Raw genomic sequence first — 16198 nt, 5'->3', positions numbered from 1 at the left:
TCTCAATATTTAATATTACAGCTTGCCTATTGCATGCTGATGAGGTTAGGTCACACGCTTGATCTCTAGAAGACCAGTGAGCTTTGCCAAAAAAATAAAAGAAAAAGAAAATGACAAAAGGGCCTATTTTATACTGAAGTCTAATGCTAGTTAGCTTCATTGTAAGTACCCATTGTTGGTTTCAATGACATAAAAATCACAGTATCACAGATTTAAGGGAAATTAAGGCTAAGATAGTTGAATGGACTGGCCCAATGGCATGGAAGCTCATAATTATCGGAAGGCACCCACCATCCTTGAGCACCACAATTTAGAGTGTGTATGACTCAGTTAATACCCACCGAGTTAGCAATGCTGTGTCACATTCAAAAGACAGTAACATAAAAGAAAATCTTACCTGTTCATTCTCCTCTTCATCACTACTTAGCTTAAGGTCATCTTCTAGCATTCTGAAAAAAGGAACAAAGAGGTATAGATACTTAGCAAATTCAAAATAATTCAGTACCAAAATATCTTTATTAGAGTAATGATTTAACCATAAGTCTGTTTCCTGATTAATTAAAAAAAAAAAAACCCTTTTTTTTAAGCTTTTTCTTCTGATGTACTTAGGAAATAACAAACTGCCCCATCATGAAAATTAACCCTCTTAACAGTCCTTAATAGGGTAAGATGGGTTGTTTCAAGAATATGAGGTTTTAAACAAACAGAATCAAATACAGCTTTTGGTTGTGAAGTTTTAATTCCACAGTATTTGTTCAGTGTTTACCATGTGACAGGTGCTATGCTGTCTCCATTTACTATTCAAGGTAAACAATGAGAGAGCAAGTAGAACTCTTCTGACAGCAATAACACAACAAACTAGAGCTGTGAGCATTGGCTGCTTAGATCTTCCACCGGCCAAGGATCTGGAGAAGACATCTGCCTGAAGATCCTGCCGGATGAGGAAAACTCAACAGGAGAGAACTTTCTAGAAAAGACTCTGTGAAGGCAACTAACTCCCCAGTGCTCCCTGGTGTCTCAGATTTGCCATGGCGGAGGCAGTGGGGAAGTATACTTTTGGGTCTGTAAGAGTTAAAAGTAAAAACATACAAACAAAAAAAATCAAACCCTATTATTTCTGATGATGATAAAATTGTATTCTTAGTACCATTGCTGAACTGTTTATAGAATAATAGTTTTCAGATTAATTCATTTCAAAAGAAATCTCAGAAGGACATTCTATAACACAAATGAAAGCAGAGCTGTTCTGTGGGGGGTGGGGAAGGGTCCATTTGTGATAGATCCTGGGGCTCCAGGAATCAGTCTGAAGGCCACTGAACCCATATACTTGACAGGCCTCATTGTTCTCCTTGAAGTCACCTTCCAAAGACTCTACCCTAAAATGTGCCTCATTTCTTTAAAGGCCAATTGTGGGCCCATCATCAGTATATTCCTCTGAATATTTTTTGTAAGTAATTTCAGTGACCTTTGGGGTGAACTTGGGGTAAAGATTTGCTGGGGCAGTGCGTGGACCTAGTTTTGTCCCAACCGGCCATGTGTTTGGAGAAAATCACTTAACTCCCTAACCCTTGGTCCCATTTTCTGATTTGTAAAATGACAGGTTATGCTGGGCAATCTCTAAGGCCCAATCCTGATTAAGATTCCATGAGTATAGAGAATAAAATTACCCCTTACTTTGTAAAGTAGAAAAACTCTTCTATTTGTCATAGAGTGAGACTGAGACTTTCAGTCTCTGAAAACTGAGAAATTTCTAAGCAATTTTTGGTGTACCATTTAAACCATAACTATTAGGACACCAGATCTGCTTTTTCACAGACTATGGCTATTCTACCAATATGGAGAAGTATCACTCTTTTATTATTTCAACCACAGGCAAACCAAGAAAACATCAGCAAAGACTGCAGAGCTCCATCCACAACTGCCCTTTATATCCGCCTGGCTGCCATTCATTTCCTTTGACCTTATAAACTCCTACCCTTGGCTTCAAAGAGAAGAGACGTGGTGGTAATTTATTAGAGCACTGTTTAGGAAGAATGTAGGAAGGGGACTGTGTTTTCTTTGTCCTTGAGTATCCAGTGACTAGCACAGTGATGGCACACAATACAATACCAGCTTGCTGGCTGGGCAGGGGCACCTTCCCCACGATTATTTTCCTACCAAAAGGCACAAATGCCTTTCTGATGAAAAACCCCAGAGGAGCAGGATAGTTTCTTGCCTCCACCCCTCACTCCCTCTTTAGAGGTAAACTGCCAACAGCTATTTGGTTTCATCTCAAGGACTGCCCTGCAAGCATTGGGTGTTCTAAGTGTGGGTGGTCCTGTCAGTGGGTGGAAAGAAGGAGGGGGAAGGACACACACAATCATCATTAACAACCCCCTTGTTGTTGGATGGAGGTCATATCAAGGGTGACTGAGAAGTTTCATCTTTATATAGGCAATAGCGTGCACAGACTTGAAGGCCACTGTCAACCACAGCAAGAAATCCCAACATGCCCCAAAGCAAGGGATCATAGCTTGGCTGCACACCAGCCATGTGACTCGGTCACCACGCGAGGCTGGCAATGCTGAAAGTAACCACAACAGTAAAAACAGTGTGTGAGGTTCTCTTTTAAGGTAGGAATACAGCTTATTTTTGTTTATTTTAAGCATGTGCTAAAATGTGTACATGCATCAATGAGCGTTTGTTTGAGTTTCATACTGTCTCTCATATCCTCTGATCCCTGGTAAGTCACACCTCTGGGTCTTGGCTTTGTCATTTCTATACTTGTCATTTCTACTTTGTCATCACTTCCAGAAGAAAGGCAGTCAGAGATCCACCTTGCCTTCTGAATTTTTTATATTGAGAAAAAAATGAATTTATTGTGTTTCTGGCTGAGATCTAAAAAAGGATCAAATGTAAAAATACCTCGTATTCAAGACAGACTTCCAGAGAAGTCAGAATCCAATGAAACTTCAGAATCTTGAAATATGGAGAAATGGCAATGAAACACTAAGTCAAACAGCTCATACATAATCCCACAGCAATCCTGGGGTACCGCTATTACCAACACTTGCAACCACAGACCTGGAACAGCCAGCCGCCGCCACCCTGTGCCCAATCCCCAACAGACACGCTGAGGAAACTGATGCTCAAGGCCATCCAAGAATACAGACCAGCCCTTCTGTTTTATTCTGATGGTCACAGCAGAATCCCCATGACTCAACTTTCAAATTGAGTGCTTGTTTCCATTCACTGCGTGCTTCAAGTCTGGCTAAACAGACCTGGGGAAGAGGAGCCAAAGTGTGTATTTGAGGTTATAGCTGAACAATGAAATGTGGTCAGAGAAGAAAAATGCTGTAACCCCCACAAGATCCTAAGAAATGTCAGTGTTTTGTGTGCGGCAGGTAGACTGCAGGCTGGGATTACCTCCAGCTAAACACACAAATGGTACTGTTGCAATCCCCAACTCTAATCCCACTCACTTGAGAACATTTTTATCATCTGTCTATCTCTGAAAGAAACAGATTGGCATACGTACATTAAATAAGAACAAACAACTACAAAGGCGTAAGCCAAAAGTGAGAGAAAATCCAAATTAAGTGTTGGCCAGGCCAAAAGGCAGGGGCTTGGGATCTCCGACTCCATTTCCGAAAAAGGAAGGCAAAGCCTCCGATGTTCTGAAGGGCTGAAGGCAGAGTTTGGGATGGGTCATACGCACATAAGCCTATGAAGCCTGTGCTTCGGCGTCATGGTGACTCATGTGGGCACCTGCCGCACCCTTGCATCCTTACATTTGAGCACCACCCAGCCTTCTTCCAGCCAATGATGCCCACCCAGCGAGAAAGCAGCTCCCTTTCATGCTCCCTTAGTCCCTCCCCTTCTAGAACTCTTGATTAGGAGCAGATCTCAGCGTTGAATGGATCTTTGTGCCAGGTTGGCTAAAAGCACTTTCTACGTTACCTCATTCAGTCCCACAGCAATTCCTCTGAGGTGGGCGCTGCTGGGACAGCAGGCTGTGGTGGTCCCAGCAGGCTGCTGGGACAGTCAGGCTGCCAGGATGAAACCTAGCACTGCCACTCACCTAGCTGAGTGACCCAATACCTGCCTTAACGGGTTTTCTGGAGAAATCATTACACAACCCTTGGAAAGTGCTTAGCACAGAACCTGGCACGGAACGAGCATTCAATAAATGTTCATTTTCACTAATATTCCTCTTTTATCTCTGAGGGATATGCCTTAGAGCATTTAAAGAATTTGCATGGGTAAACAATGGGAGAGAAAAGATATTTCTATAATAATGCCTTAAATCTAAGCTATACTTACCAGAATAGAGCTTTCTACTTTTTTTATACCTTTTCCCCCCTTACTATTTTTCTTTTCTGAAAAGAAAAGATGAGGCTCTCTAGAGGGGTAATGTATTTTAGGGTATAATTGCTGCCATGGTTGATTGATTGGATGTGGCTTCACAGCTAGAGAGGACAGTAAACATGCCCGTCACCCTCAGTGCACAAGGAGATCTGCTCTGAGGGCCAGTGGTCAGCCATGTGGCCAGAGTCCCTCAGCAGGAGCCACCAAGTGATGACAATGGGGATGCTGAAATAAAACAGACAATAAAATGAAACTTTTCGAAGGATGAGCAGGGAGCAGAGGTGCGGCCAGAGGTAAACAGAAACCTGGACTCAGTGCCCTGAACACCTGAGGGGCTGTCAAACTGCTGTCAGAGGCACTCCAGGGTGGTACCCCTTGTGACTTCCCTCTGAACCAGGTAACTAAGAACTGAGATGTTAAAGGACTCGGGCAAGAGTTTTAAACATGCAACTGATGATTAAGATTCCATCTATTTTTCACTGGGGAACTGCATTAGACAACAGTTTCTTATCTTAAAATTACTGTCCCAGGTATGTTATGCCATGCCCTATGAGTACCTGGTACAGGTCAAAAGGTTTGGAGCCACAGGAGGGGGCCTTGTGCGGCCTGCGTATAGGAGAGGGTGTGACAGAGTGGCTTTGGAGCTCTGAAGCCACTTTGCCGTGTGTGTGCCAAGTACTACCTCTGTGGGTGGGTGTTGGGGGTCTCTTCCGCAAGTGAGGGATGAATGGCAACACTGCCTCTCCAACAGCAGGATTGGCATCCGGTCTCTCAGCCTTCTACTCCTTCTTCTGCCCGTGTGCGAGTGGGGGGGTGCTGGCACCCTGTCTCCCAGGGCTATTACATTTGCATTGGCACTATCACTCTCGCCATTTACAAACTGCCTGCAGTTGTGAAGCTCTGGCACACACAGTTCTCACAGAACCCAACTGCCTCCTCTGATGGGATCTTCAGGAGCTCTCATAAAAGGGAGAACTAAAAACCCCTACAACTTTAATATTTGTGGCAACTTTCCCACATGTAGTATTTTTTAACTGGGCAACAAATTTATGTTGTTGCTAGTCCTTACATTTTTGAGGTACGGCACTTTCCAGGGAACAGGAACAGTAGCCTACCCTTAGCAGATGGTCAACTGTTTCTAATGCTCCACTATTTCTTCACAGGTATTGCAAACGGGCACATTAACTGCCTTCAAATGTAATGGCAGCCATTTCACAGAGCAGTGGTTTTTAATTAATAGGATTTCCCCGGAATTACTTGCCATTTGGGGCCCTTAACAGACCTGAATCCTTTAGCCCTTTAAAGTTCATTTCATTTTGCTTGATCTTAATGGCTTTTAAAAAATCTGAGTTTTAATTGGGCTGTTTGATTTTCAGATTTGCTTCTATATCTGGTGCTACTATGGTCTCCACCTATTTGAGATTTAAAGCCAAAGACAAATGTTTATGACTCCCCATTAAACATATTCATATATGCAAATATCTACTCTAGCAATTAGCAGTGCACGATAGCCTACTCGTTATGCAAGTATACCCCTCTGCAGGTATTCCCCAAGCCATCATCTCTACTGCTCAGAACATGGGGAGGAAGTTATACAACACATTTCATTCTGTCTGAAGTCCACTGCTCTGTCAGGGTCAGTGCTACCATCTGCCTGGGCTTATTTTCATAAATAGGTAACCACTTTTCCTCTGCATTTGTTCAGAAGAATTTAGCTCATAACACTCCAGTCGACTGGGAGCCAGGAAGGCTAGGATAGGCTCACACTGGGGGTTGGTGATTTAATGCATCCAAGGTACAAATGAAGTAACTTAGTCTGGAAACAAATGGAGAAATCAGGAGTAAGACAAAGGGTGTGGTCTAGATGACCCAAGCGTTTTCAACTCTGATATCTTCCTATCCAGGGTTTCATATTTACATCTTTTGAAGCAATGTTGGTGCATAGAGAGATGGTTCACATATATCTCCTTCCTGGACCTCTTCTGCCTGGGACTGTTTTGGTTGTCAATGAAATCACAAATAGCTCTCTGATTCTGTCACGCTCATCCTGGGTTGGAGGGTGAAGGTGCATTGTATCTTTTCTGTTTGTGACCTTACTTTTCCTTACAGATGGTAAGTTCCAGTGGTCTTTTTCTCCCATGTACAAGCTGAGTCCACCTGCTACCTTCTACACAGGCCCATCCTCCCTGGGGGCCAGTATCTCATTTCCTACTATTTAAGACTCTCGCAAAAAATCAACCTCATTTAGAAAACCTGCTAAACCCTGGTGAGATACGAGATGAATGTCTTTGAAATCTCATATCTAGCATGTTAATGTAGAATAAATGGAAATCAAAGGAAAATGAAAATCAACACTAATAAAAAAAATCAGTCAGTGGTGGGATGAGTTCTGGAGACCAGGGGGCTCAGGAAAAGTTGTGAGGAGGAGAGAGTACTTGAGGGGCTTCAAGGTCCTAGAGGAGGCAGATTGAAATCAGGGACTCTATCCTGCCCCATGAAGGAAGGGTAACAGGCAAGCACAGAGTGCTTGGGGGAACAGAGGTATTTATTTCCCTCACTCTCATGATATTTTAAAAAAAGTAATACATACATATAGTTCAGAACTCTCCAAATAGGAAAAGGTGTCCAGGAGCGCCTGGGTGGTTCAGTTGGTTAAGCGTCCGACTTTGGCTCAGGTCATGATTTCACGGGTTCCTGGGTTTGAGCCCCACGTCGGGCTCAGTGCTCACAGCTCAGAGCCTGGAGCCTACTTCAGATTCTGTGTCTCCCTCTCTCTCTGCCCCATCCCCTCTCATGCTCTGTCTCTCTCTGTCTTAAAAATAAATAAAACATTAAAAAAAATTTTAAAAAGGAAAAGGTGTCCAGTGAAATGTCTCACTCCGAGCCTTGTTCCAATCCTCTTACTTCTTACTTTTGTCCCCCAAAGTCACCATTGTCTATAGTTTCTTATACAGTTTCTTATAAGAAATAATAGTTTCTTATTATTTCAGGTTTTCTTTATGCATCAACAAGCAAATATGAATGCAGCACATTAGACCCATCAGGGTAAGTACATGGCATTTAAGAACAACTATGAGGTGGACAAATATAATGTCAACTGGATCCTCTTTATCTGGCTGTGGTAGGCAGCTTCCAAGATGCTCCCAATGATCCCACGTCCTGGTATTCATGTCCTCATGCACTCCCCTCCCCTGAGTGTGGCCGCACCGAGTGACTTGCTTCTAGTAAATGGAGTAGGGCAAAAGGGATGGGGTGTCACTTGCGAGTTCAGGTGACCTCTGCTTGTTGGCATGCATGCTCTTACTCTTCATGCCTGCTTGCTTGGATGGAAAAAGCTGCCAGGTTGTGAGCTGCTGTATGGAGAAATCCCCATGGCAGGGAGCTGAGGAGAACCTGCTGCCAACAGCCAAGGAAGAACTAAGGTCCTCAGCCCAGCCACCCAGGAAGAACTGAATCTTGCCAGCAACCACATGAGTGAACTTGGAAGTGGGTCTTTTCCCAGGTAAGCCTTGAGGGGACTGCAGACCCACTGACCCCGTGCTGCTTTGTGAGAGGTCCTTAGCTAGAGGACCCAGGTGAGCCACACTCAGATCCCTGACTGACAGAAACTATAGAGTAATAAATGTTGTTTGAAGCCACTAAGTTTTGCTGTAATTCGTTAGGCATTGATAAGTAATTCATATGCTGGCAGATGATTTTAAATATTTAGTGTGTCCCTTTTCAAGATCACTCTCAGCTGCTCAAGCTAAAAGCATTAGCAGCCATTATTCAAGCCGTTCAACAGAAGTATACTGTGGGCCTAAAGGGTGATTAAAAAGTTGTAAAAGCCATGTTAAAAAAGGTGTGAAAAACAAGTAAAACCAACTAACAGTATGTTTTATTTAAGCCAACATATCGTTTCAATGATAATATACACAGTTCAAATGCTCACTAGCCACATGTGGCTAGTGGCTCCTATACCGGACAATGCAGGCTCATAGAAGGTGAGGGATGGTCAGATCTCTAGAGGTTTTGTTTTTCCCACCCCACTCAGCCCTCAGCCCCCCATTGCCTATTTCAAATGTCAATCTCTAACACTTCTTGCCTGCACCTGACAGGGTGCACGGAACAAGCCTATGAAGGCAAAGATCCTGGTAACTTAGCATGTGAAGGAACTGAGGGAGGAGAAAGGGAAGGTTTTGGTTAGAATCATCATAAATGTGTAGCCCCCACTTACTACCCTTGGTGGAGACTGGAATCTCAGAGGTCCATTTTGTGTCAGTTAAATGTTTCAGTGACCCATTCTGCTTCTAATTCTGATGATGCTAATTACATGTAAGCTTTTGGCTTCACAGAAGAACTGGAAAGCAGAACCTTGCACAAAGCTGCAGGTGGCCCACAAGAGGGGTATGCTCAGGGCAATGTGTTTGGGAGCCTAGGAAACCAGAACAGTGGGCAGCCTTGTAAATACACCTTGTCAAAGGCTGACTGTGCAAGGGACGTCTACCCTTGTTGCTCTGACATACCCGCTTCTCTTAGATATAGTAAAGACACAGCTCCCAAAAGTTATTTAAAGAATTCTAGATTTTTTTTAAGTTGTATATTTTTAAAAGTGTGCTGGTTGTTTTTTTTTTTTTTTTTTTCACTTGGAATTGCAGTTCTAGCTCGGGATGCTGAGTGGCCCAGAGGGATTTCTCCGTCTAGGAGAAATAGAAAGCTGGGCCCGTTTTCCTTGAACATCTATCTCATGGATGTTCACACAGTTCATGTGACCATGAAAGTATGAAAATGCTCCATCTTTTCCATTTAGGGCAATGTACGCCACAGTTATAATGAAGCATTCTGTGAACACATCAGACTTTAAAATTGCTCCTTCCTGAAAGAAGTACAGGAGAAAAGGGCCGTGTGGACTCTATCGTTTCTATCAAAAAACAACCGTGGCTTTAGAAATAGCACTTTAATAGAGAAAAGCTCTCTCCTCAAAGACAGTTTCAAAATTCCTATCCTTGTTTGTTACAAGGACTTCTAGAAAATTAGTTCCTGAACTTGGTGTCCTCGGTTTTAGAGGATTCAATTTCTAAGGCTGAGTAAATTCAAGTACAGCATGTGAAAGAATAAGATCCTTTTCCAGGTAGATACCAGAAGAGAGGTCAGAGGACCCTGACTGGGAACATAAAGTTTTCTTGGCTGCATAGATTCGATGATGGGTATTTCTTTATTTAACCCTCTTTGCAGGGGAATGTTTACACCTAACCAGAGGAGAAATGAGATATGCACATATATGGCTTATGTTTGTGATGTTGAATATTAATTCGTTGTCAATAAATTAATAAGCTGGTTGCCTATTCTGTTTGCTAACTAATGTTTAGCTTACTTAATTGATAACTTTTGACAATAAGAACACACTGAACCTACAACGGTTACACATCCAGTAGGTTAAGATTTGTTCTTTGGTTCATGATGCCAGTTTTTGCATTTTTGTGGCTATTGTTATTAATAAGTTAACTGCTAAGTGTCCCTAATTGAGAGATTTATTTGAACTGATAAACTGTTAGAATTAGAAAAGAGAACCAAGCATAATCTCCTAATTAGCAAATGAGTGCACTTTAAGTGATACCAACCTCACATGTTGCCTGTGTATGGCATAACACAGTGGTTTCTAAACTTTACTGCACATCAGAATCACTTGGGATCTTTGAAGAATACCACCCCCACATTCTTATGTAACAGGGGTGTGATCTGGGCAGCCATGTTTTTAAAAGCCTCCTAGGTGATTCTGATTTATAGCAAAGTTTGGGAACCACTATATAACACACACCCGGACAAGAGTCAGAAGAGCTGCATGTCTTCAATAGTTCTGGACCTAAATTCTGAAGTTTTAGTTTACCCATTAATAAAATGGGATGATAGTTGATTCAAATGAGAAAATAAGGTGAAAGCACCCTGGCAATTGCAAAGCCTTGTAAGCGTTTCTCAATGATGTGGTTAACATTACTTTAGGTGCTTTAAAAAATACTGATTCTTTTTGCACAGTGAAGAAAGCCATCAACAAAATCATAAGGCAACCTACTGAAAGGGAGAAGGTATTTGCAAATGATATATCTGATAAGGAGTTAATATACAAAATATATAAAGAACTTATACAACTCAACACCAAAAAACAAATAATGCAATTAAAAAATGGGCAGAAGACCTGAATAGACATTTCTTCAAAGAAGACACACAAAGGGCCAACAGACACATGAAAGGATGCTGAACATCACTCATCATCAGGGAAATGCAAATCAAAATCAAAATGAGATATTACTCTACACCTGTTAGAAAGGCTAGAATCAAAAAGATAAGAAATAACAGGTGTTGGCAAGGATGTACAGAAAAGGGAACCTTCATGAACTGTTGGTGGGAATGCAAACTGGTGCAGCCACTGTGGAAAACAGTATGGAGGTTCCTCAAAAAAATTAAAAATAGAACTAGCAGATGATCTAGTAAGTTCACTATTGGGTATTTATTTAAAGAAAATGAAAACACTAATACAAAAAGATACATGCACCCCTATGTTATTGCAGCATTATTTACAATAGCTATGATATGGAAGTAATCCAAGTGTCCACTGATAGATGAATGGATAGAAAAGATGTGGTGCATATATATATAGTGGAATATTAGTCAGTCATAAAAAGAAGGGTATATTGCCATTGTGATAACATGGATGGATTTAAAGGATATAATGCAAATGAAATAAATTGGACAGAGAAAGACAAATACCATGATTTCACTCATATGCAAAATTTAACAAAACAACTGAAGAAAAAAAGAGACAAAAAATTAGACTTATATATGGAGAACAAACTGGTGGTGGAGGGGAAGAGGTGGGTTAGAAGATGAGTGAAATAGATAGATACAGGGGAAAGAAAAAACTGATTCATGGGCCTCATCCCCAGAGAATCTGATTTAACTGGTCTTGGGTTGGGCATGGGCATCAGTGTTATTGACAGACAGCCCAGATGAATTTACTGTTCAGTCAGGGTTAAAAACCACGGCCTCAACTCCAAGTGAACGATCACCTTCTCATTGGGACCATCTCCAATTCACAGGACGGAATTCTTCACATCTCTCTAACTGAACAGAATTAAAGCACTATATAGGGCTGCTTGTCAACTCTTCTGGCTCCAGCTTTCCCCTCCCCTTGCATTTGAATAAGAAGGCTTCCAAGGGAGAGGTGTGTTTTCCTCAATGCCTAAGATAAGGGACAAACCCATCAATACTAATGAGTTAAGGAATTATTGTTAGTGTTTTAGAATTCTTCAGTGGTTGTTTTCAGAAGCCATGGACAATGCTGGGGCACCTGAAATTATTTTCTGGCCTTTTCTTCAGCCCCTGGGAGGAAATAAGAAGGTTATAGGTTATCCTGCCTTTCAAGTTCTCAGGAGGAGTCCCCAAACTCCAAGACAAAATAACACAGTGTGCTGGGTTGTCTATTGGTTGACATCTCAGCTCCCCTTTAAAGCACTACCCAGTACCACAGGTGCTAGAGGCCTGGGAACTACATTCCCTGCCTGCAGAAGTTTTGGGTTTGATGTCACCAGTGAGAAGCATTGAATAGGGTTCGGAAGGTTAAAGAGCAATGGAAGTCATTAATGCTCCCAGGTCAGCGAAAGCCATACATAAGCTTCAGCAGATGGCAGATGTGCTGTTAGTAGCTTCCAGGCATTCTGGCACCTGTAGGTGCTGCAGACATCTGAGGTTATTGTTAGCACCTTTCCATAACTCTGGCTTTTACTGATTTCCTGGTGGCTCCGTGCCTATAACTACCCTAACCCTCCTGATGCATTTGGAAGCCACTAATGCCGTATCTTAAGTGCGTTTCTACTTAAAATACCTAGAGTGGTTTCTCTTTCCCAGATCAAACTCTGACTTACACGTATGGTAATTAGGAGCATGAACTCTGAAGTCAGAAAGCCTGGTTTATTGATGTACATTCAGGCCCTGCCACATTCTAGCTGTGCATCTTTGTGCAGAGAACCTAGAATTGCTCGGTCTCAGCTTCTTCATCTTTATTTTTTAATTTTATTATTTACTTATTTATTTATTGAGAGAGAGAAAGGGAGAGAGAGAGAAAGATTGAGAGCATGCATGAGTGGGGTAGGGTCAGAGGGAGAGGGAGAGAGAGAATCTTAAGCAGGCTCCATGCCAGTGTGGAACCTGATGTGGGGCTTGATCCCACAACTGTACGACCATGACCTGAGCTGAAACCAAGAGTTGGATGCTTAACTGAATGAGCCACCCAGGCGCCCCAGTTTTCTTATCTTTAAAACATAAAAATAAGAATGTTTACCTCCCAGGAATATTGTGGGAATTATATGGGGAAAATGCACAAAACATTTTGCAGTGCCTGATACACAATAATTAATATATATTCAGTATTATTATTGGTATTTTATTACCCATTCCGTCTTGTAACAATCTGCATGTGATAATTTAAGTCCATTCCCTTCTTCTAACAGAGAACATAAACTCCTTAATTTATTGACCATCTCCAAAGAGCCAAGGGTATTCTAGGTGCTAGTGATATAAAGTTGAAAAAGTCTTTGCTTTCTTTTTTCTTTTTTTAATTTTTTTTTTAACATTTATTTATTTATTTATTTTTTTAATTTTTTTTTCAACGTTTATTTATTTTTGGGACAGAGAGAGACAGAGCATGAACGGGGGAGGGGCAGAGAGAGAGGGAGACACAGAATCGGAAACAGGCTCCAGGCTCTGAGCCGTCAGCACAGAGCCCGACGCGGGGCTCGAACTCACGGACCGCGAGATCGTGACCTGGCTGAAGTCGGACGCTTAACCGACTGTGCCATCCAGGCGCCCCTAACATTTATTTATTTTTGAGACAGAGAAAGACAGAGCATGAACGGGGGAAGGTCAGAGAGAGAGGGAGACACAGAATCTGAAACAGGCTCCAGGCTCTGAGCAGTCAGCACAGAGCCCGACGCGGGGCTCGAACTCACATACCGCGAGATCGTGACCTGAGCCGAAGTCGGACGCTTAACCGACTGAGCCACCCAGGCGCCCCGTAAAAGTCTTTGCTTTCAAGTGGCTCACTGCTTATTGGAGGGAAAGTCAGATCAGTAAACCTAGGAAACTGATAAGCAGTGGGAGCACAAATAACCATCTTCTTTCTTTGTCAGACAATCCTGGCCCCTTTTATTTTTCCTCATAAGTTTTATTCTCCAGGCTTTGAAGCATCTCTGTATTTCTCTCTTGTGTCCACTACAAGTTCTCCGACGTCCTTCCCAATATACATTCATGTGAGGGACACAGTCCACTGTATAGGCTATATCGGTATTAACCGGAGTGGGAGAGACACCTGTCCTATGTCTGAAGTCAATAGTTCCTAATTGTTCTTCACCTTGTTCATTTAGTTGTTTCCTCCCTGTGCATCTGCCTCTTTGTTTAGGATACCCATAGGTAATTTGAGATTCATCACCAAATTTTAACAACTTTGTCCTATGCTATGTGGACCTAGATGACTATTCTGGTTTCTGTGACTGTGGAGGGAACCAAGCCAGACCTGGATACTGCAGAGATCCAGCCAATCCCTCACCCCAAGTTGTCCAGTCCCTGGAACATATGCCCTCAGGACTTCTGGCTACCTGTGACTAGATGCAGGCTTTGTTTTAAAAATATATTTTTGAAAGAGAGAAAGCATGAGTGGGTGAGGGGAAGGGAGGGTGGGTGGGAGCAGAGGATCCGAAACAGGCTCTGCACAGAGAGCAGCAAGCCTGACGTGGGGCTCGAATTCACAAAGAGAGAGAACATGACCTGAGTTGAAGTCAGATGCTCATTGGTGGCGGCAGGCTTTTATACTAAATCCACTAACCCACACTAAATCCCCCACTAAATCCACTAAATGCCACAAACAACAATAAACTGATCATTTAAATGTAAAGAGAAGAAAAGGACATCCATGTTCCATATTAGAGAAAAAGCATCCTATTAGCTATTCGTTAAGAAAGATCTCATATACACCAGGACTAATACACTACTTTTTAAAAAAAGTGAATAGGGTTGAAAGTTAGGCAAATATATTAAATTGTCTAAACTCATTTTCAGGTATGCACAACTGGTTTTTGCAATGGGAAACAGTTACCCATTCAACATGCATCTCTATCCACCAAATACATCCTTATGGGAGTTGTTCTGCTCATAGTGATACAGAATGTATCAAACAACCCATGCACATTAAACCCTGCCATACCTATTGTAGAGGATGGTTCCATTTACTGAACTGGAAACAGGGTCACAAGCATCAGTCAGGGCCACTCCACAAAAAAGTTTCAGCATTTCCTTATAGTTTTAGGTCAGGTGTATTTTGGGTTTAAGTAAAAAAGAGTAAAACTGCAGAATCAAGTTGTTGCCTACCCAACTTTTTACATATTCATCTATTTGACTTTCATGTGGCAGAAAGGAATCTCAAGTGCAAAGGAAATAATTCATGTGAAAAATTTTAAGTGGTAGTGCATATTTTTGAAACAGAATGTGACTGTAATGTTTGTTCTCCTTATGAAAATGACCAGTAATGATCACGATAAATGTAGTCACTATCCTAGAGGTCATGGTGTAAATCCCCTGCCTAGGTGGGTCTATTCATTGACAGAGCACAGGAGTAGGGATGAAGAGAAGTAGGGCCGCAGTCCAATGTAGACTTTCTGATTTTCCAATTTTAGATAGGTCAAGAGTCCTGGTCCACAGTTTTTCATTAGAATGGTAGAGAATCAACTGAGCTCAGGACCAATACTAGACACACTGTGAAGTAGATGTACTATTGTCTTTGGAAACCTCTACCATTTTAGGTGCACCATCTCCCTATCCCAAGGCTCGTGGCTCCTTTCTCATGCAGCATGTTCAGGATCCCATCTGGGATAGACAGATGTGGCATTCAGTTGTCATGTCTCCGTAAGGTTCTTCTTCTTGGCTGTGACAATTTCTCAGTCTTGCTTTGTTTTTGATGATGTTGACCACTTTGAGGAGTGTTGGCCATGTTTTTTGTAGAATGTCCCACAATTTGGATTGTTTGATATTTTTCTCATGATGAGGTTAGGGTTCTGGGGAGGAAGAGTCCAGAGGTAAAGTGCCATTCTTGTTCCATCATATCAAGGGTGCATGTTATCAACATGACTTATCACTTATGATGTTAAGCTTGGCATCACTTGGCTAAAATTGTGTTTATCAGATTTATCCACTGTAAAGTTATTCTTTCCCCCCTCTTTCCAGACTCCACATGGAAGTCCCTAAGGAAAATTCATGCTTAAGGGGTAGAGATTTACATTCCACTTCCTTGAGGAGCAGTATCTACAGATATTATTTGGTATTATTCTGTACAAGAAATTTGCTTATTCACTCCTTTATTTATTCAATCATTTACTTATATCAGCATGGACTCTCACATATTTACTTTCTGTATTGGGTTATAATCCAACATTAGTCAACTGTTTTTTTTTTAATGTATATTTTTTCTCTTTTCTTTTCTTTTATTTCCTATTTCCTTTCCTTTCTTTCTTTTATTTTCTTTCTTTCTTTTTTTAAGTAGGCTTCACACCTAGTGTGGAGCCCAACATGGGGCTTTAACTCACAGCCCTGAGATCAAGATCTGAGCTGAGATCAAGTGTTGGCCGCTTAGCTGACTGAGCCACCCATGTGTCCTTAGTAAACTATTTTTTAATCACATAAAAAGTATTGGATTGAGTAGTCCTATAGACACTCTATAGATAGAACCAAGGGACAGAGTCACAATGTGTTGCCAGTGATTGCTATAGGCATAAATCAAAGGCTTGTCATTACCTGTGCAAAGTGGTTAAATTCTGGCCAAATAGACATT

The 16198-nt window shown here is 41.8% G+C and overlaps 1 protein-coding gene across 1 annotated transcript in view; it reads right to left on the bottom strand.

Annotated features, from left to right (window-relative positions):
• AFF3 (AF4/FMR2 family member 3) overlaps nucleotides 1–16198 on the bottom strand; it is a 462049-nt gene that overhangs the window by 124614 nt on the left and 321237 nt on the right. Inside the window, 1 exon segment of the mRNA XM_032592770.1 lies at nucleotides 398–449. Within this exon segment, the coding sequence (XP_032448661.1) occupies nucleotides 398–449 (52 nt within the window).

This window comes from Lynx canadensis, chromosome A3, assembly GCF_007474595.2.
Source record: "Lynx canadensis isolate LIC74 chromosome A3, mLynCan4.pri.v2, whole genome shotgun sequence".
Classification (NCBI taxonomy): Eukaryota; Metazoa; Chordata; class Mammalia; order Carnivora; family Felidae; genus Lynx; species Lynx canadensis.
This window is presented reverse-complemented; position numbering and strand designations above follow the sequence as displayed.